General features: G+C 42.0%; 1 protein-coding gene across 1 annotated transcript in view; it reads right to left on the bottom strand.

Annotated features, from left to right (window-relative positions):
• Positions 1–2968: 2968 nt before the first annotated feature.
• The window catches only part of arid3c (AT rich interactive domain 3C (BRIGHT-like)), a 202034-nt gene continuing 182750 nt past the window's right edge, over positions 2969–22252 (bottom strand). Inside the window, exons 6-8 of the mRNA XM_030415818.1 lie at positions 7146–7436; positions 5117–5206; positions 2969–3979 (exon numbers count right to left, since the gene is read on the bottom strand). Coding sequence (XP_030271678.1) covers positions 3807–3979; positions 5117–5206; positions 7146–7436 — 554 coding nt within the window. The 3' untranslated portion in view covers positions 2969–3806. The remainder of the gene's footprint in view (positions 3980–5116; positions 5207–7145; positions 7437–22252) is intronic.

Genomic DNA, 22252 nt, shown 5'->3' with positions numbered 1-22252 from the left:
GTACCCCACAAGGCAATTCTTAGGACTTAAGCAGCACTGGAGCTTTTGCTAAATGGTGTCACTAGAGTCAAGGTTGGGAGGTCCACTCATGTCCAGACTTTTTATTGATTGCACTCTCTTCCACTTATATATAAAACATGGCACAATACAGCTCAGCTGCGTGGTAGCAATAAAGTACAAAATTGGTTACAAGAAACTGTGGCCTAGTCAAACATTCAGATCGTGTATTGTAAGAGTTGAGCATGGAAGTTTATTCTAGTAACCAACTGATACTGAATTGTTGATATACTGATATCAAAGGCTGAAGAAATCCAATATAATTGCCTTTATTTGTTTTTATTGAGGTGAGGTATCTGGATGGCAACACATTCAGATTTTTGAGTTTACTAAGGTTAGATTGAATGATGACTAATTGTTTCTCCTCATGTGAGTTAAGGAATGCAGACAGAGTGAGGCTCACAGCTCCAGGGGTCCTAGAGTAGTTTTTCAACTGTGTGAGTGCTAAAGGTTAGCAGGCGGCAGGCCATCATAAAGTACTAAACCTGAGGTTGGCCTGCACGCCAAATGGTGGGAGATGCTTAAACGTTTATGTTCCTGTAGAAGGACAGGGAACCCATTTGGGTCATTTTGGGGACAGCACCCAAAGCTGGCCGCCACCAAGATAGATGAGTTATGGGAGAGGAGCAGGGAGACAGGTCAACTCCTCTTTTAGTCTATTGGATAATTTACCAAAGTGACCAATTAGAAGAAGTGGGTGTGTACTGGAAAAGGGACTCAAAGAACCCTCGCATAGGAAGAGAGGGGGTGGCTACTTGTAGAATTCCTAAGATCGAAGGATATAGGAGTTCTGATAGGGCAGAGGGCTAGGCATTTTGGCATTGCTTTTTCCATAGATTTGAGAATATCAGAAAGCGGCTGCTTCTGATTAGGACGCAGGGCTTGAGATCTGTTTTAATAAAGATTGCTTTACCATTCCTCCCAGTCTCACCTCTGCAGAATTCTTTTATCATCAAACTACACGCCATCACTTTCAAGGAACAGAGCCCAGAAACCACAGGGGGTTTATTTATACATAACACCCAACATTAAAATTTTTTTATGATGATCCTCAGTTAAGTGTGACCAATATACATAGTAAGTGGTTCCACTTACTATGTACATTGGTAAAATATAGTGTTAAAATTATCTTGTCAACACTCATGATGGAAAAACTTGTTTAAAATGACCTCAACTATATTGTTGACATTTTTGTTACTTTTCTTAATGTTGGGCTGTAAATCAATAAAGGCTCATCAATTCATCTTGGGCTCTGATTTTGATGGTAGGATAAGTGCGAATGTGTGACGGTAGAGTCTCAGCTCAAAGGTCCTCAGTCAAAGGCATCTCTGCTGACGGGAAAGATTTCAATGTCACTGCCACTGTGTCCTCCTCTCTATGTTCATCTTTTCATGCAGATTGGACTTGTTTTTTATGTGTCCCTAAGGAATGTCATAAAATGATGTTTTGCTGCACCAGCACAACATGCAACGTAAAACGAATAGTGTAATTCTCTAGAATAATTTCTTGTTTTTGTCTTCGACTTACAGGAATTTTGTGCTCAAACAAATGTATGCATATGAAATAGGATGAACGCATTGGCAATTAATATTGTGATTAAATTATGATTGTTGACACAAATGAGGTAGATGTGTGTCAAGAAAATATTTCCTTTGGTACAACAAAATCCAGTGAGCAGTTAAAGTAAACATTGGCTGTACAATAAAAATAAATAAAATGTATGAGGTATATTTTGTATTCATACTTTACTACTATCTGCATTCACGAAGGCTTTGCAAATGAAATGGAGATGAATGCAATATTTGCAGGATAGAATATTAAACATAATAAATAGCAAATGCTTAAAAGTTTTTTGTTTTTCTTTTCAAACTGGTTTCCATTTTCCATCACAATAAAGAAATTATTTTATCATCTTATATAGTTATTAGACAAAAATGCACGACTTAAAAAGTAAATCTACATTCTATTCACAATATAAACTATTGTGTCACTGTTTTCCTACAGACTACTTGTCCTTTGGTCACATACCCATGTTCTCCTGCTCCATGAATGCCACATGCTCTAGTCATCACAGCCATTTTTCTCAGAATACAATGCCATTTGAGAACATTCTTGATTCATTTCTTCCCTAAGACGACATAACATCAGCTTTGTGCTTTTGTCTTATTATGCTCACAAATGCCACCAATAATCTGTACACTCTGGAAGGCAGGGAGAACATGATTTTGTACTTTTCTTCTCATGAAATATAATTTTTGAGCTTTACTAACAAGCTTGCTAACTTGCTTATTTATTCCATGATTAAATTGTGTTATTGTGTCAGTAGCCTTTCTTAGTAAAAGACTTCCAAGCCATGTAATACTCATGACCAGGAAGTCCTTATGCTGGGCTGTCAAAAACTCTTTGCATATTTACATATACAATGGGGCTGTCCCAAAAACACTGAACAGACATAATCACTATGCTATGCATCACATTTTTTGTCCTTAAGAGAGTCAGCTGACTATATCAATAGCTAATAATAATATAATAACTATGCTCCAAATACATATTATAAACTCACCTTGCGAGTTATTTTGAGTGTGCTATACATCCCAGAATGCAATACACAATGTAACAGCAGTGTCCAAGATCGTAGGTTACGTATGTGGCAATAACTTTGTAGGGGATTGGAATGGGTTGCAAACAGGCATTTTGCTCCAAGACACCCTAATAGGTTAATGTGATCCTGCTAACTTGCATATGTAGAGCATTGGTATCATGGAATTCAGACACACTGTTACTATTGAATATAATCATATGTTAACTTTAACCGTATTGACTTGGTTCTCATGGCCTGCTGAGTTGTTAGCTAGATAAGAAGTTAAAAATCAGCTGCTGATTTTTTTGTATGGTGACCTGACTATGTTTAAGATAGAAATCTAGAGCTTAAGACATGTGTCAGTAAACTAATTCCACATATGACAACCCTTGACTTTCACCTTTAATGTTACTACATACAGTACATAACTGTCTTTGGTCTTGTTGCTGGCTATATGTCATAGGGTATTCTTAACTTACTGTCTACCTTATTAGGGTAGAGATTTTGTCATAAGTTGTCTACGTCCAATGTGCTTTGTCTGTTTGTATTCCAACTATAATCTTCAGGTTTGATCATTGTCATTAAAGGCCAATGTAATGCTGTACAGTACATGTTAAACCAACATTTTTCTTCTTTGGTATCAACTGCAAGCAGTTTCCGAGATCTGTTGATGATGCCTTCCAACATCATCAGTAACTGTCATTTCTTGCTGAAGGTTAACCGTTGAGCCATCTTATGTTATTTGATTGAAGTAGTGCACAATAGGAGGTCTTTTATCCCGGTGGCACCTTAAGTTGGTGGGCAACCATGCTATTGAATTGTTCCACATTTAACAGTCTCTGATGATTTGAAGGACAATGTTGACATGCATTGGTAAATGTCCTGGAAACACACTGGTAATTCAGAGCAGGGGAAGAGTCAATAAGAGGGGCAGGCAGATCTCTTGTTTAAGTATTTAGTTTGTTTTGTTGTTTTACAAGTTTGCTACTTTCAAAACCATTGTTAGACTTACAAGTATTCTGATCAAGTTGAAGTAGAGAAAGCCACCTTAAACGGAAGTTTATCTGATGATCATTTCTCTAACTGCTTTGTGGCTTTGAGAAGAGAATGGATCTCCTCCCCGATTAGGTAAGAATAGGATGTAACAAGGTGAAGAGAGACAGGGAAATCAGGGAGAGGACTTTTGGTGCCCCAGGAGTGAGGAAGAAGACGAGGAAGAGGACGAGGAGCAGGAGGGCCGGGGCTGTTTGGGACTTGGCGTTTCCTGATTCTGACTTTTGCTTCGGCTCCCACGCTGTCCTGTCATCACTGCTATGGCTGACTGCCGAGCAAACAGGACACCTGAGGAACAAACATCAAGTGTAAGTCAGCTTCAAACTCCACATGGTACTGGCATCAGCTCTTAGAGGTCAATGCAAGGGTGTATTTCAAAATGTAATTTAATATGTTTATTACAAATCATACGACTGCCCAACATTATCCATAATACCTTCTAGGTAAACATTATTTCCCTCATCAACCACAGTGTAGTACCCTGTTATTTGAACACACTACCTTCACATATTCAAGGTAGAAGGCTTCTCGGAGAGTAACCGATACTACACTCTTCTATGATATGCAAATCCAGCCACTATATATGCTTGGATATTTTTTGATTGTTAGAATTATGTAAAAAATTATCACTTGCACACACATTCCATTCCACAGCCATAGCTAAGGCAGTTTGAGATTAGCCAGATTCACATTCATCACAGCTTTCACTATGGTTTAAATGTCCATATCTGTAGGATATGGTCATGATGATAATAAAAACCAAAAGATAATAAAACAACAGTCGACAGTCATATTCAGTAATACACTGGGAGTTGAGGAGAGCCCAGAATTGGGTAAGAGAAAAGATGGTAAAAAGAAAAGACACTGGAGGATAACTAAGGCACTGAAAGAAGAGTCTCTGGTGAGTGTTAACAAAACAAAGGATGTTGGGCTTCATTTTGAAGCTACATCACCTTCATTTTGAGTCTTTAGTAACCTACGACTGAAGTTATGGTGGCTCTTTGCCCTATTTTCACAGTCAATGGTGAAAGGATGAGCTGGATCAAGTCAGCTCTCAAGCTGCTTAACATTCAGGGAGCGTGCTCAGATATGGTGTGACGACCACCAGGCTTATACACTGACATAAGTGGCCTATGTTAAAGCAGAGAGGCAGTAATTACCACAAGACACAAGCTCTTTTCCTTTACATACAAACCACCAGACACCCTAGGTATGCACATAAGACAATGAGCCCCATCGACCTCAAATACACAGGTCCAATTTTTGAGATATTTAACTTTTTTAACTCTATTGGACTGCAACTTTATTATGATAGATTTTATAGCAAAGACATCAAATTGCGCAGAGGACTAAGCACCAGAGTGCTGCTAAAACTTATTGAATTTCCTGCCTGCAATTACATCACCAAACGCCCCCTCTATTTACCTGTGTAGACAACTCCATTTATTTCTATTGACATGTTGATGCTGCTAATGCCGTTGGTAGACAGGTTCAATGCGGTCTCTTGTCTATCATCTGTCAAGAGAGGAGGCAGAGAACGAGAGAGAGAAAAAACTCAATATGAGCATTTAGAAAGGGAACAGAAGAAGCCAGAAGAGCGCCTGGATGGAGTATTGGTGATAATTCCGTGAGTGACAGGATAAGGAGAGCTTTATTAAAGAGTTCTGGGGAGAAAGAACTGTCAAAAGATGTTACAGCCATTTGTACAGGTCAATAAAATGAAGCATACAGCACACAGTCTGAAACCTGGCTGAATAAATGTGACTGGTTCTAAAATACCAGTAAGCTCTTAAGAAAAAGCACTAATAAAAACACTCAGTGATCTCAGTGAGCTGCAGTAACATTAAATCATCTCTGTAAACACAAATCTATCTGTCTAAGTGCATCTAGGTTGAGACAAATAATAGTGTTTGGATGTAATCTTTAAATGGTAGTGTTTATGTGTGAGGGACAGAGCCAGACGACCAGTGTGGGAATTAATCTGAGAAAGATTGTTACTTGTTTTTCCATCATACATCAAGTGCAAAACCCACTATTATCACTAATATACAAGAGGCAGTGATTTGGACAGAAATATCACACTTGAGCAGATAGGCTCCTTATTCTTCCTTTAGCCTCTATCATTAAGTTATATGTGACTTATGGCTTGTCATGGGATGTGCAGGCTGAAGCCAAAAAACAGAAATAAAGGCATTTTTATTCATGACAAGGTGATTTCAGCCTGTGGTCAATATAACTTCTTCATAACATGAAGCTGAGCTTCAAATTATACGCTATATGTTGAACTATGTGCACATTAGTGGGTCGGGGGCTTCACAGCTGTGTCTCAGACAGCCTCTCTGGCAGGGTCATTAGCTGTCTCTGCAGAGTGACACTGTTGTGTTGTCTGCGACAACACATGTTGAGTTTTTCAAGAAATGCTCTGTGTTATATTAAATGCACATTTAAATGTCCATCCATCCATCCATTGTCTGTAACCACTTAATTCCTTTTATGGGGTCGCGGGGGGTTTTGCTTGAGCCAATCCCAGCTGTCTCTGGGCGAGGGCAGGGTGCTTCCTGGACAAGTTGCCAGCTCATCGCGGGGCCCTTCACTGATGGCAGTGGCTGCCATGCAAGTTGTCAACCGTACATCAGGAGCAATTTGGGGTTAAGTATCTTGCTCAAGGACACTTCAACATGTATCTCAGCTCAGCCCAGAGCTGGGATTTGAGACAGCGACCTTCTGATCACTAGCCGACCTGCTCTACCCGATGAGCTACAGCCGCCCCACATTTAAATGTAATCTGTCAAAATAACTTTGAACTAAATTGAAAGTTAAAGATAACTTGGAGCTTTACAAACATATAGTTTCGTTTTAAAAAAAGGTTTAGTAATTTACAAAAACAGCTGGCACCCTTAAACATTACTTATTAAATGAAGACTTTTTTCAGCAGCCCATTACACATTATGTAAACTAGTCAGTATTTGGGATGGCAGAATGTCATGTCATCATCTGTAACCGCTTTATCCCTTTTTCAAAGGGTTGCAGGGTTTTGTTGCTGGAGCCAATTCCAGGTGTCTCTGGGCGAAGGCAGGGTACACCCTGGACAAGTCGCCAGCTTATCGCAACGCCCTCAGGAGCAATTTGTGGTTCAGTATCTTGCTCAAGGACACTTTGATATGCAGCTCAGCTCAGCCCGGGTGAGCCGGGATTTGAACAGCGACCTTCAAATCACAAGCCGACCTGCTCCACCCACTGACCTACAGCCACCCCCCGAAAAGCAGAAGTTTCCCAAAATTTAGATATGGCAGACATGTTTATTCGTGGTATTTAGTGATTTGGAAATAATTTTTTACAGACTTTATCCATTTCATTTCAGAGGGCATGGGGTGGAAAATAATATTGAAGTATTACATATGATAAGGCTCCAGAGAGAATACTGTATGTTAACTTAAACCTGAGAGAGTCTCACCTCTGTTGTTGAGTTTAATGTTGAGGGGCAGTTGGGTGGCCATTGCCAGCAGGTTATGTTGCAGGGTGTGCTTCATGATCCTTTGCTGTTCCTCTGCCACCATCATCATCTTCTTCTCTGGTGGTTCACCACTCTCCAGCTGATCTCTAAGCTGCTCCAGGGCTGTCGCCTGGGCAACTGCCGCCGACTGAGCTGCTGCGTCCGGGGCAACCATGACTACTGTGCGACAGCCAGCAGCTGACATAGGGAGAGCGATCTGGCTGGGCAGGCAGCTTGCCATCATGGGCTCCTCTGGATAGAAAATTACTATTACAGAAAATTATAGAATGTCTTCCTCGTCTCTAAACACACATATCTCTCTTTAAAAGCAAGAAATCTCTGTCTGTCTGTGTGTCTGTGTATGTGTGCCTCAAATATCTCTGCAGATCAGGATCAGACTGACCTTAGATTTTCAAAATGGCTGCTGCGTGGTTTAAGGGTGTGCAACATCGGATTTGTTTGGACTACAATGACACTGTTAATAAATGATTTCATAAATGATTTACCAATTCCGCTAGCATTGTCAACCATAGTCACACGCTCACCAGAGCCAATCACTGCAGAGCCCACCCCCCACGACACACCTTAAGAAACAAGCGGATTTATACCTGCAGTGGCGCGAGCTGGACCAGGATTTTGCCGGTGGTTCGGTTCTGTTCTGTGCATCTAAACTGACTGTTGTGGATTATGAGACTGAACGAGTCCGGACCGAGTCTGTTCCGGTATGAGGAGATCCGGATACCGGGGACAACAAACTGGAATCGGAATCTGTGGATGTTCGTGTGTAGCTGCTAGCCGACCCCCACGCCCCACCTCCTGAGTCGATGGACACGCTGGCGCGTCCAAAACCGGATTTACGATAAATAATGTCCATCACGCTTTTACGCGAACATTGCCGTCACGTTTGCTTTGTGTCTGGTGCAGGAAGAAACGATAAAAACTGGCTTTTGTCATGAAAGTCTCCACAAGCAGGAAGTGTTTGCAAGCAAAAAAACATGTTTCTATTGGTGGAAAAAGGCACCACACCAACCAATCACAAAATTATATGGCAAAACATGTGACTTGGTTGCTGAGGAACAGGGAGAAGTTGTGGGAGGGACGGCGGCGACAGTGCGACAGCAGCAGTGATGGTGATAGTCACTAGTATAGTTGACTATCACTAGATAGTCAGTGTGTTATGCAACGTTTGGTGTAGTGTGTTTAGTGTGTAGTCGAGTCGTTTTTTTTGTTTTGTGAGTCAAAACAATGAGGAGACTGCTGAATGTGAAGCAGGCAGGAGAGCTGAGGGAGGCCTGAGCCTGAGGCATTGCCTGCATTTAAATGTAAATAGTTACATATATAACTTTGTAAATTTCAAAAACTTATGCACCAATTTAGCAAACAACAATTTATATTTGCATTATAAGTAATAAGAATGGTTCGGTAAACATATTTGTGGTTTTCACAGTAAAAAAATCTAACTTTTTTCTACTCTGATTGAATGTTTTTTTTTTGTGATTTTAGGTCCATTATGTTAATTTAGTGTGTCAAATGAAACAATAACTGTACAGTCACACATGTGAAGTTGTGCTGAAAATAATGACACCAAACAAGGCAAGGTAAATAGTTTTTAAGGTGAAATATAATGGTAAAATCAAAAGTAGTCAAAAACGGCCAGTTATATCCCTGACATTCCACCTTCAAACACAGCCTCATTTGGCCATCCATGAAAACGCTACTTAACCTCCCACTTTTCTATAGGAGTACATACTTCCTACGGGCAGTACACTAGTTTATGCTTATACATGTCTTATGTCATGTAAATGTATACAGTTTCTGTCATCTATCCTTCAGTTAGTTTGGTAATGTAGATAAAAGTCTGTGCTGTGAATGTTCACATTTCTTATGCTGTCTTTGCTCTCATTGATGCTGTGTAAACCAATTGTATTAATAAAATAAAGTATTTGTGTCTACAAATGGTATACAAAAATTATGTCATTTACATCTCTTTTGTAAAGCATGCCACTTGACTGTTTTGAGCAGCTGGTGGTGACAGAACATTGCTGTTTTTCAGTGTGTCAAGAAGAATGAATTTACATTTTACACAGTTCTTGCTGATATCTTCAGTGAACATCCTGGCGTCTGTAAAAAAAATAATCTACTAACATACTATTCATACTAACTTTGACGTCAAATTCAGAATGTAGCATGTTTCAACTGCATAGTATGCAGTTTTTGTGTATGAGCAAAATACCCGAATGTATACTTCATCTGCAAGGATTGAAAGTATGTGGGGGGAGCTGCCCCAGATTGCCTTGACTCTATTCAGACTGTCCAATGGCAGGCTGTGAGGTAGGCAGTTCACCACTCTGGAGTTTTATTTTATTTACAGTTTTTTCTATTTATTTAATCAATAACTTAAAGCGAAACTCTCACCAAAAAGCAACCAAGGCTTTATTTGGGATTGAATATGAGTCAAACCTTCGTGTAAAAGCATAATTACGATGAAAGAGGCACTTTTAGGATTTACTGTAGTTTAGGTTTTGGCCACGTTAATTTTGAACGGGAGAGCTAGGGGCATGATTCGCTAGCATCAAAATCACTATTTTTAGAACACTAAGAAGGCTCGACACAACATGAAACTTTGCTCGTAGCATCACTAGGGTCTCTACTCATGAACAAGAGCATTGAGAACATTGTTTGTGTACACAGAGTTTATGAAAAAGAAGGTTTTTGAACTACTCACGTTAGCTGTTGCATCTCCTGCGCGTTGCCGTCATGCCAGACAAAAAGTGTCGTTCCCTGAGTGTGACCTGACAGGCACGCTTGAGGAGCGGTTCACCATTACTCTCCTGCCTGTCAGGTCGCACTCGGGGATCAACACGTTTTGCCTGTCATGACGGCGACGCGCAGGAGATGCAGCGGCTAACGTGAGTAGTATTGTCATTTGTGTGAGAAAAAAGGATGAATCTCACAGAAATTGCAACAGACAATATGACAAATGTTTATGACTAATAAAAGTCTCCTCTTTAACCTATTAAAGGTCATGAGAGATCAAAAAGTTGTTTTTTGTACCACTTTTTTGCTTCCCCAAAATATTTTAAAAACAACAGTTGTTATCATAAATAATAAACATAAAAAGGTCCATGTTGGCATTGTTCAGATACATTTTAAACAAAATAATTTAAATATCACTCATAAAATTCAGTGTTACTAGATACTCTGGAAACAACTATGTGCTATGTGAAGATATAATGACGTACAGACATCCTGAGTAGAGAATGATGTCACACTTCCTCTGTGTGAGTTGTTATTGATCTTCTCTGTGTTTTGTTTTGGATAGCCTGTCTGGCCATGTGTGCATGTTGGTGCATGTGAGCTCCCTCCATTCAGAACCATTGTACTTCCCCTATTTATTAATAGACACAGTGAGTAGTTATGAAGGTTAGATAGACCTATTTTTCTATCCCCAAAAATCAGAACACACACCCATTTGTGCCTTTTCTTTCCACCTGCCAGCGCCCACCAGTGACCACCCTTTTGTTCCTAAACTGCTACCTCTGTGCTGCAGCTGCTGAGAACAGCAGCGGTAGAGATAGAGTGGTGGGAGCCACACACTCACCAGAAGAAATAATTAACATTTTCTGAGATATTTAATTTATACACACCAGAAAAGAACCAAGCCAACAAGGCATCAATTCATTTTAAGCAACATTAACTAACCACTTCTTGAAAATTGACCCAGTTGAATCACCAGTAACAGAACCCCCATTTACACTGCCCCTTCAAGACGGGAATCATGCGCCAATACTTCGCCTCGCTGTCCATGTGAAAGTTGCACAGATTAGCCAGGATATGATGAACCTGCTGATATCCTGATTATTTGGTACGCACATTACTTTTCCTCTATATTTTCTTTTTTCTCTCATTTTCTTCTTTACAATTACGACAACACAACATAAGGACACAATCACATGAAAATAAACCAACAAAACCAACAAAACAAAACATCATAAATTATACTAGCAAGAGCCCAGATGAATGTGACACAAAGTTCTGGTGGCAGACACATCTCTACATCAACTGTTCAAGAAACTGCGTGAATCAGGCCTTTATGGTCAAACAGCTGCTAACAAAACACTACTAAGGAAAAGCAACAAGCTAAAGAGATTTGTTTGGACCATGAAACACAAGGAATGGACAATAGACCAGTGGAAATCAATGCTTCGGTCTGATGAGTCCAAATTTGAGATCTTTGGTTCCACCTGCGTGTCTTTGCGCGATGCAGAAAAGATGAACAGATGTAGTGGAGCTGATAAGTGAAAAAATACTTCAGTTTGTGATACAAACATGAAAATTGGCACAAGTGCTCACTATAACCCACTCTTTTAAAAAGTTTGGGTGTCCAAGCAAAATTTCAAGATGGCCGCCATTTTTCAAGATGGCCGCCAATTGCACCGATTTTAGACCCAATTGGCCCAATTTTATATGATATGTGGTCATGATGTTGACACTGACATTAAAAACCAAAAAATAAATAAATAATAAATAATAAAATAAATAATAAAAAAATAATAATAACACAAGTGGCCATTCCAGAGGCTACTTACACCTCTCATTTGCAGCTGCATAAAGCTGTACATGCCAGCCCAAGTCTGTAGCATTTGCATCTGCCATGGCAGGCAGACTTGCAGCCACATTTAGTGAGTTGTTCACAACTCTTTGCAATGGGAGAGATGGCTGTCCAGAAGACTTTCCATTCCTCACCAACCTTTTCCCAACCCCAGCAGGACTCTCTGCTTCTGGCTGGCACAGAATTGCCTGAGCCCATACACCTGCCTGATATGTCGAGCGTTTGGTGTGTTGTAGCAGAGCTGCTCTGGTTGGAGGGATGGCTTCATAAGGTCTCTGTTTTCTGGTAAATAGGTCAAGTCTGGCCTCATCTACACTGTCTAGAGTGCTTGACCTGTCATACATGAGTACCACAAACCTCTCCAGAATCTTCATGTCAGCATCCTTGATGGTTGCTGGATACTTGCTCAGTTTAGAAAAGACTGAGGTGGCTTCAGAAAATATGTTCCATGTTTGCCAGGCTGTTTTCTTTCCTTTGTTTCTGAAGGCTGAGACAACATCACAACCTGTAAATGCATGGAAGAATAGCACGCCCTTTAGCCATCTCTGCACCAACATTGTTGTACAGGTTGTGAATACCTATCCACCGAAGGCTCTGACCTTGGCCAAATGCGAGCCACAGCTTCTCCAGACCTATGCCTTGCAGAATTGGGAACATACTTAGGCCAATTACAAGGACATTTGTGTCATTAGCTTTGACCATGATAGATTTGCTCCCCTTTGATGCAGCGTATCTGGCATGGACAAAGATGCGGCTGTCTGCCTCCTCGTGAGAACAGTTGTTTAGTTCAAGCAGACTCACTTTGTGATTGCTGAGCGCTTTGGTTCCTTTGGTCACAATAACCAAGGTTGGCACAGACATCTCAGTAATCTTGTCTGCCAGGAAGTCAAACAGCTCTGACTTGTTGCTGTTGTGTCAGAGGAAGTTGTGCCAGTTTGAAGGAATGGGGTTATTTTCTGTCACCTTGCGTCTTCCACCTTGTCCTCTTTTGGACCTGGTTTCTTGCTTTAGACTTGATGCATTATACACATCAAAGACAACATGTGTTCTGGCACCTGAGCGCGTAGCGTGGCACACATAACCAGACAGCTAAACACTTTAACTTGACTGAAGGCTGTGGCTAGGTAGCTTCAATGATGAGTAGGCAGGACGTGAGTTGTCAAGGTGAACTCCATTTATTGAAGATACAGCGTTTCATGTCAAGTTGTTATTAATCGTGTGAAACTGTAAATAAACCAACACAAATAAGCTGTGAAATAATGTAAATGAATATCATGCAATACAATTAAAATATGAGCAGAAATTATTTTTATAATCACATATCAATTAGTCTACTCACACACAAAGCTGCTCCAAGCTCTACACAGGCGGATGACACCAGATAAAAAAAAAGAACATTTTAACCCATGCGGTCCTCTAGTTTTCCACCATTAATCATGTGACCTGATCTTATGACATAATCATGTGACCTAAACAACCAATGAAAATGCGAACATCTAAAATGCTGTGAAAAAGCTGCATTCTCTTAAGGCCCCCACACACCGCCCAGACGTCCAACTGCCTTATCCGACCACTCTCCGACCACTCCGTTGCCTCTTGTCTGACCTGTTCGGCAGAAAAGTTGCATTGAACACACCGCTTCGACGTGCTGCCTACTCCACAGTAGCGTGTACGTTCTGCGCTTGCACGAGATGCAATAAGCGGGTGGCGCTTGTGTTGTGAGTTGTAAACGAGAACCTTATGCACGCAACTCTCTTTACTTTCGATCAAAACGAAACTTAACTATTTCCGATAAAAACAGCTGCATACTAAACATGCAGCGAGGCATTACCAGACGAACAAGAATTAATTCGTCCTGAACGGACAGAACAACTAGTCTGTGCCAGTACTGCAAAACATGAAAACGGGGAATGACGAAACGGAGTGCATAGAAAAACAAAGCGCACACAGTATTCCGTCCCTCCCACACACCGCGCTGATTCGCTAGCACAACGCCAATCAGAACGGCTATTCAGCTGGCACACAACCAATCAGAGAATCCAATGGCTCAGACGTCCGACGGCCCTCCTCCTCAGACTTCGCATGCTCAGTCGGATCCGACAACGTCCGCGCGGCTCCAAAAGCTTCCGACGCAGCTGAACACACCAAACATATTTGCTCCCGACCTCGTCCGAGCCTCTCCAAACGCTTCAGACGTCCAACGGTTGGGCCGGTGTGTTCCTGCCTTTAAGGGAGGTGCTATAACACTAGAAAAAAACACAAGCAACATCACAACATGTGTTGTCTTGTATGCACCAGCATAGGCACTAATACTTGGCAAAAAGTCAAGAGTTGCATAATTTCCAAAAGTCTTAGACCTTTTGGGTGGCAGTGCATGGACCAAGGCTGAACCATCAATGATGATGTCATCAGCCTCTGGTTCTCGGTCTGGAAGTGGAACTTGTTTCTCTAGTATGGATGTGAGTTGGGACTTCTGACAGCTGTAAAGTTTTCCACCCTCACTCAAAGATGCAGGGAACGACTGATTTTAGTGCTGGAAGAATTCCTGCAGGTCACATTCCCTGCTCTGACAAGAAATTAATAGTTTGGAGAACAGCTGACATTCTTCTTTCAGCTGCTTCTGTTTTGATGACGCTGTAGTAGGCTTATCTTGAGAGAAGAAGTCAAGCCTGTTCTTCTTGATGGGCGCGTAGAATGAGGTTGGATTTTCTGCCAAGCCTTTCACAAAGTCTTGGTACTTTTTCTGGCCTTTATCCATGTGGGTGTGAACAAGCTCAGCAGAGCTGGGATGAGCAACATCTTTGGAGTCTATTGTGAACAGCTCTGTGCTGTCTTCCTGGAAAGGGTTTCCCCAAGTCTTGTAGGACCTGAGAGAGTTTCAGGACCCGGTCAAAAAATGTCTGCGAACCTGTCTGTCTGCTCATGGTGAAGTGAGTGATCATTGGCCTCTTTCATTTGTGCCTCACTTTCATATAGGGACACTAGATGACTCATCTCAGGACCAGACAACATCCATCTCCTCAGGGCTGATGGATTTTAAGTGAGCCCAATGGCTCCACCATCACCCTTGATTAAAGCTTTGGCCTGCTCATGTGCTTGATCAAGAGCAAGTGCTTAGAATTCATGTTTGGTCTTATGCACCACAAAGTTGCCCTTCATGAACTCATGAGCCACTTCTGGGTGCCTACTTTCCAGAGTCAGCATGTCCCTCAGGTGAACAGGCAACCATCGGGCATAATTGGTGCTGTTATTGGCAAAGAAGTATGGCATCAGCTCCTTTAATGTCTGGCAGTAGAGGCTGAAGTTGGCCTCACGGAACGATCTTATCAGCATGAACACAGTCAGCTCCATTGACAGCACCAAATACCAGAACTGAAATTGTGGACTTTTTTGGCTTTTGTTCTGACACCATTCCTCAAAGCCCAATGAGTGTTCATTGAGTTTTTCTTGCTCTGTGCAGTAACTGTTGTAGGCAGTCTTCAGCATCATGAAAAGACTGCATGCAGTGTCCTAGTGACACTTGAGACAGAGAGGAAGGAATCTGCTGTGCCAGAAGAAGCAATGCCTGCTTCAACTAGGGCACCAGTCCAGCCACTGTCCTTGCGCAAGGAACCAAAAGACCTAAGGGCAGCCATTTCAATATGAAGACCCCCAAACATGACAACATATTCATCTGGCCCCTGCCACTGCACCTGTTTTGCCAAGGCATAGATTGGCTGGTCTGCCTGAGAAGTGTGAGGCCATGTGAGGTCAATACCCCCACCTACCTCCTCAGTGACCAAGACCTTCTCTAGCCACTCATACTCCAGGGCCAGTTGTGGTGTAAGTAGGTCTGAGGCTGAATTTGGCATTGCACCACTTGGTGGAGGCAGGAGGAATATTTGTGAAGGAGTCGGGTAGCTCAGGTACAGATTTTACCCTCTCTGGCCCAAATTGTACTGGCTGACGCAGTTCCCCATAGTTGTTTTTGGCAGGATGCTGAAATACTGAAATGCTGTGGTAAACAACCCCTTTCTCAAGGCAGGTGGACAGACCACACCCTCTTCCACATATTTGGTGACAGTGGCATCTCCGAGTTGGGCTGATATATCCAGCACCCTGTTATAGGAAATGCTCATGCCATGGTCATGAAGTATTTCCACCAGGGTTCTCTTCCTGGTTTTGACATAGACAGCCATGCCCATGTACACGGGAAAAGGAGTTTCCCGATCCTTAGAGTGCCGATGTACAGTTGCTCCTTCCTTCTCTTTTGCAAAGCAGTTGTACTGCAGGAGCTGGGCAATAGCCAGGTCTGACTTTGATGAGCCAAACCGTAACTGTGACTTTATGTCTGCTCCATGTTCAACCATGCTAATGACCTGAAGGAGACTTGGAGGTATTGCATCTTTAATACATCCTTCACCAAAGGTGCCACCAAACTTGGACTGATGTTCTAGAATTTTCTTCTGCTTCTGCTTTAGCAATGACAAGTGCATCTGAGTAGTAGATGCTTGAGATAGGGCTATTATATCCGTGGTAAAACATTCATCTTTATAATATCAAAATCTTCAAGAAATTACATAGACAAAAGGCTCCATCTTTGACAATCATTTCTAATATCATTTACCACTTGGTCCAAATATTTTTTTTACCACATCATGGAGATTACTAGAAACATAAAAACCTGATCCCATTAGGAAACAATTGAAAAGGAATATATGTTGATAAATCGGAACAACTCAAATTCCCTAGCAGTAGAGCCAGTGATTTCCCGTAATTAACCTTTTATCCAGAAAACACCCCAAACTCATTGATCATCTGGATAATAGCTGGCACTGAGGACATGGGATTATTCATTAAAAGGAGGATACCATCTGCATACAAATAAATCTGATGTACTTTTTTCTTTACCTGGATACTGGTTAGTGAAGATCTGGATCTAATGCATTTGCTAATGAAAATAATTAAGGTGATAAAGGGCATCCTTGTTTTGTACCTTTACTTATTTTTGATAGTAACCGATGGTTGCGGTGCAGAATATGTTACAATTTGTAGGCGTTTGTATTTTGGACAAAAGTGGACACCAAGACAGGGGAAAGGTTTAAAGGAATTTTTCAGGTAGCTCAGGTGAATGGGTTCCAGAGAAAGGCTCAGGCAGGTTGTGGAGCTGGGCGGCAGAGTGGTTGTGGAGCTGGAGCTGAGGTCACTGGACAACACTGGCTTCAGCAATGAAATGTGGAAAGCGGGATGAACTTTCAAGAATGCTGGGATCTTGAGGGGTTAATCATTTTCTCAATTTCATAAAGGACCAGTACCTTGGTCCAGTTGAGTGCAGTGAGCCTCTCCAACTATGGCCTCTATCTCCCAAGAGACTGCACTGACAATGCAGGGAAGGGGCAGGATGATTTCGGGGTTGGCAGACACAGAATCCGGGGAGTATAGGCAAGAGAGGGCGTCATTGCGGGATCCTCGGCGATAGGAGAGGGTGAAGTTAAAGCTGAGAAAAAAGCATCAGTAGGCTTGCTTTGCATTTAGCAGAGGGATAGGATAGGTTCTTGTGGTTCTGAGAGTCGGGGTTGCGTTGGGAGAGGACAGCCCCCACACATGAGCCAAAGGTGTCTACCTCCCCCACAAACAGTCGAGAAGGGTCAGGATGCTTGAGTACAGGTGTATTGGTAAACAGTTGTTTCAGCTTGCAAAAGGCTGTTTCAGCCTCCGAAGTCCAAATGAAGGGAGAACTGGTGGAAGTCAGATGGGTTAGGGGTGCTGCAACCTTGCTGTAGTCTTGGATGAACATTTTGTAAAAGCTTGCGAAGCCCAGGAAGCATTGTAGTTGCTTACGGGAAGTTGGAACCGCCCACTCAGCCACTGCCTGGATCTTTGAGGGGGCTTGTTTGAGCTGACCCTGCGTGATCACATAACTCAGCAAGTTGACCGCTGAAGCTACGAACTCAAATTTTTCGGGTTTCACAACCAACTTGTTTTCCAGAAGCCTCCGGAGACTGCAAAACAAAGTACTCAAAGTGACCAAGTGGAATGTTGAAGGCTGCTTTCCAATTTCCCCTTCTCTGATGTGGACAAGGTGGTAGGCGTTGCGGAGGTCCAGTTTGGTGGAGATTTTAGCATTACAAAGGGATTCAAATGAAGGATTGATCAGAGGTAGAGGATACTTGTTATTGATGGTGATACTGATTAGTCCACAGTGATCGATGCAAGGGCGTGGTGTCTTGTCCTTCTTGTCCACAAAAAAGAACCCAGCCCCGCGAGGAGGGAAAGAAGGATGGATTAAATCAGCAGATATGTTTTTCCATAGTTTCTCTCTAAGGGCGGGACAGGTTATAGAGTCTGTTGGTTGGGAATTGAGCATGAGGTTTATGGTGCAGTCATAGGGCCAGTGGGGTGGTAGCGACAAAGCTATTTCTTTACCAAAAATCCTGGCCAGGTCATAATATACTGGAGGCACTAAAAATAAATCAGGTTGTGCTTGAGGGGTAAAAGCATGGGAATTGCTGGCAGGGATGGCTGAGTGAAGGCAATGCAAATGGCAAAAATCACTCCAGCTGGAGATGGTAGCTGTGGCCCAATCAGTAGCCCTTTTCACACAGAGACTCTGCATGACCTCTGCAGAAAAGGCATGCCAATTCTTCCCATTTGTTTGTTCACACAGAACCAAGTAGCTCCAGTGTAAAGCAGCACCAGTGTGTCAATTCATACTGAGGGGCATGAGGGGAGGTAGTGTCCAGATTGACCACAGTGGAGTCTATTAAGTAAATGTTGACGTTCAGCAGGAGACAAACAAGTCAGTCCAAGCTGCATAGGTTTTATCCACAGCAGCAGAAGGAGCTCCAGAGCTCATAGCAGGGCTTGGAACATTGATCAGGGACAGAGTTAGATTGTTGGAAAAAGGAGAGGGTGAAGCTAGCAGGAGGAATCAATGGACATTGACTCACAGGTGCGGGTGAAGCAGCAGATATTATAATTTGTATAAGATATTCTGTCAATGCAACTTGTAAACTCTATCTATTGCATGACTGGGATCCCTCCAATGGCTCATCCTGTGGATACTTATATTTTCTTTTTTTCCCCTGTTTAAAGTATTTTTTTCCATCAACAAGGAAAGTTTTTCCTCACTTGAAACAAGGGTTTAAGGACAGAGGATGTTGTTCACTGTACAGAATTTAAACCCCATTGAGGCAATAAGATTTGGATTTTGGGATATATAACTTAAATTGATTTAATTAATTTTAACAGATCAGATGCCAGGGCAGGCTACAGCTACAATTGGTTCTAATTACGCACACTGTAATAAAAACAGTTGCTTATCTTAGCAAACCAAAGACGCAAAATGTAACTCACCACACAGTTTCAGTTGTCTCTAAATGGCTCTAATATTTACTATGAATTCAGCCTGTATTCTGTTTAGGACTCACAAAGAGGATGTAGAGCAGGGATGGGCAACTGGTGGCCCGTGGGCCGCACGCAGCCCACGTCCTCTCTCAATGCGGCCCGCGAGTCAATTTCCAATTATCAATAATTCACAGTGTCAACGGAGGGAACATTATGTTAACAATTTGTATCTTGATGAGAGAGACAGGGCTACTGCTCCGCCCCAGATCACACCCCCCATACCTCCAGCCCCAAAAACACAACAAACAAACATGTTCTATCCTTTTTAGTTAATAAATAGGCGTTAATGGAGCCTGTTTCATATGTCCACGCGTGCTCTCCATGGCCTCTCCATGGAAAACACGGGAGCGCACTACAAGGATGCGCTCCGACTTGGACTGCCTTTCCATCTGAACACCCCATACTTTAACCCTGTGCACGGCCAGAGATTACCTTACACACGATTCTCCTATTTCCCCTTTCACAGACTCCTCGGCGTGTGTGATTACTCCTTCGAGCCTGCATTCATCTGCAAAAGGAGTGGCACCGAGTGCGCTGCGTAAATGAAGGCCACGTGTGGCTCAGAAAGCATCTGCCGGAGCTGGAAGACAAACGACTCAGCAAGCTGGAGACACTGCAGGCGGCTATTTACTATTTCAAACACCTGTGGAGCCTTCTGGACTTGAACGTGTCCGGGATGGAGGTGTCACTCGGAGACGCGTGTAACTGCGCCGCTGCAGCAGAGGACAGAGAGCAGCAGTGATGGAGAATACTCGCACAAGTTGGTGCAGCGATATAAATGTGCCACAAAGTCAACCCAGTGGGAGACTTGGAGATCAGACGCTAAATTGAGATTAGTTGTTTTTTAACGCAGTGCTAGCTTGAGCCAATGTGCAGGCAAAGTTGAGCGCACATAAGGGAGAGATTGAGAGCAAGAGTGAGCGGTCTAGAGAGAGCGCAGAGGTTATTATTGCACCTTAAAATGCATTAAAGCAAACATGCAAATACATTTATTGAGCACAGAATTTATGAAATGAAATTGTGTTTTGCCTGGGGAAAAAATCTCTTCAAAATATAATTTATATGCTAGCAAAATATATTTTTCAGTGCTCAAAATCTCCCATTGCTCCTTCACAAATGTGAAATGAATACTGTTTTTTGTTATTATTGTTGCACTTTGTGCCTGTGTTATTTTTATTGAATGATGATTTTTGAGATGCATTTGCACGAAATAATTGTGTATCACTCAGGAATGTGAATGTTTTGTCTCTGTGTTAAATTGGCTTATTGAATGATGGGGTTACAGTATCCTACTGGTGAAAGTGTGTGACTACAATCTGGCCCTCTAGTAGTGAGAATAACATTTTTGTGCCCCTCTCTATTATTGAAGTTGCCCATCCCTGATGTAGAGTGTAATGATTGTGAGAAAGCTGTCTCTGTATTTCTTTGATGATTGAGTAACCCCTTTCACACAGGAGAAGATGCATTATCTCCGCAGCGGTGGTTCGCTAATACTCCGCCGATGGTGATTCACACAGAGTGAAGCATCTCCGCCTTAAAAACGAACCGCTGTGTAATTCACACAGAAAGCCAGCGCCGCATCCAAACGCCAGTGTCAATAGGGCTAGTGTGTGGCAACTACTATGCTGTCTGACTTCAGCATTTTTAGACACAAATGATGAACCATGAAATATCAAGCAGACTTTTGATTTCAGGTTTTGCTTTGCTCATATCTTTTACAACTAAAAGGTGCTTGTGGAATAAAAAAGGCTCAAGAAAACGCCTCACTTTACTGACCTAGCTTAAAAGAGGTATTTTTACCACTGCTTCTGATTACTGACTTGTCATTTGAGTTTAAAAAGCACCATCAGCCAAAAAATGTAAGTTAATAAAAAATGAACTAAAACAAAAACAATTGTACACTTAAAGCTGCAAGCAGCGATGAACGGGCCCTCGCAGTCCACGTGCGTCGGGGCATGCTGCCATCGGGGTGTCCTGCTGCCATCGGGGTGTCCTGCTGTTGTGGCATGCTGACGTCGGGGCTTGTTCATGCAACACCTTCCGTTGAGGAAGTCGTTCCATTTATAATTTGGTGACTTGCTCCCACTGGAATGAAATAATGTATGCATGTTCAGAACAGTTTGATAGCTGAACAGTTTCTCCAGCTGAACATAAAGCTGAATGTATGAAGAAGCTGAAAAGCCAGAAAAGCTGAAAAGTAAGAGGGCTGAAAAAGCTAGAGGTGAGCTACCAGCTGGTAGCATTTGAAATAAAAAGAAAAACAAACCTGAATGAACCTACATTAAAGAACAATCCACTGCAGCCCTTTTTAACTTCCCATTTTGTGTCATTTGTGCCAAACTTAAACAAATGTTTACGTAAAAAGAAAATTCAATTCATGGATGAAAATGCAGTCGTTGTCCTTAAAAAGGTGAACAGTTTCTGTGGCTGCACATATGCTGGATCAGTAAAAGAGCCAAAGTTGAAAACGTCCCCATAAGAATGAATGGAAAAACGCCTCCTAAACTCTCGCCATTTTTGAAAATGGACCTCGCAGGTCGTTGCTTGCTCAGTCCCTAATAATAATAATTTGAAAAACAATAGGGACCTTGCAGGTTCCCTGCTCGGGCCCTAATAATCCTTTGAAAAACAATAGGGACCTTGCAGGTTGAGATCTGCTCGAGCCCTAATAAATAAAATAATCATTTGAAAAACAAGGGACCTCACAGGTCTGTGACGTTATCGTGAGAATGATTAAAATACTAAAATACTTAAAAATTAAATAAATCTTAAAATGTATCAAAGAATATTAGAACATTAGTATCAAAATTGACCTTCTGGCATTTTGAATGAAGGTGGCTGTGGCTCTGGGGGTAGAGCTAGCATCTTGATATTGGAAGGTTGCTGGTTTGATTCCCCTGGTCAATGTCAAAGTATCCATTGTATATTGTTTTGCTTTGCCACTTTTCCAACAATTTAAACCAAATTCAACTCTTATCAGTTCATTTTGGGATCTCCACATAGGTTGCTCGGACTAACACGAAATTTGGTACACTTATTGTCAATGCCCTCCTCAGGATATTCATTGAAT

This window comes from Sparus aurata, chromosome 5 (assembly GCF_900880675.1).
Source record: "Sparus aurata chromosome 5, fSpaAur1.1, whole genome shotgun sequence".
NCBI classification, from domain to species: Eukaryota; Metazoa; Chordata; class Actinopteri; order Spariformes; family Sparidae; genus Sparus; species Sparus aurata.
Note: the sequence above shows the minus strand (reverse complement) of the source record. Positions and strands in the feature narration are given on the sequence as shown.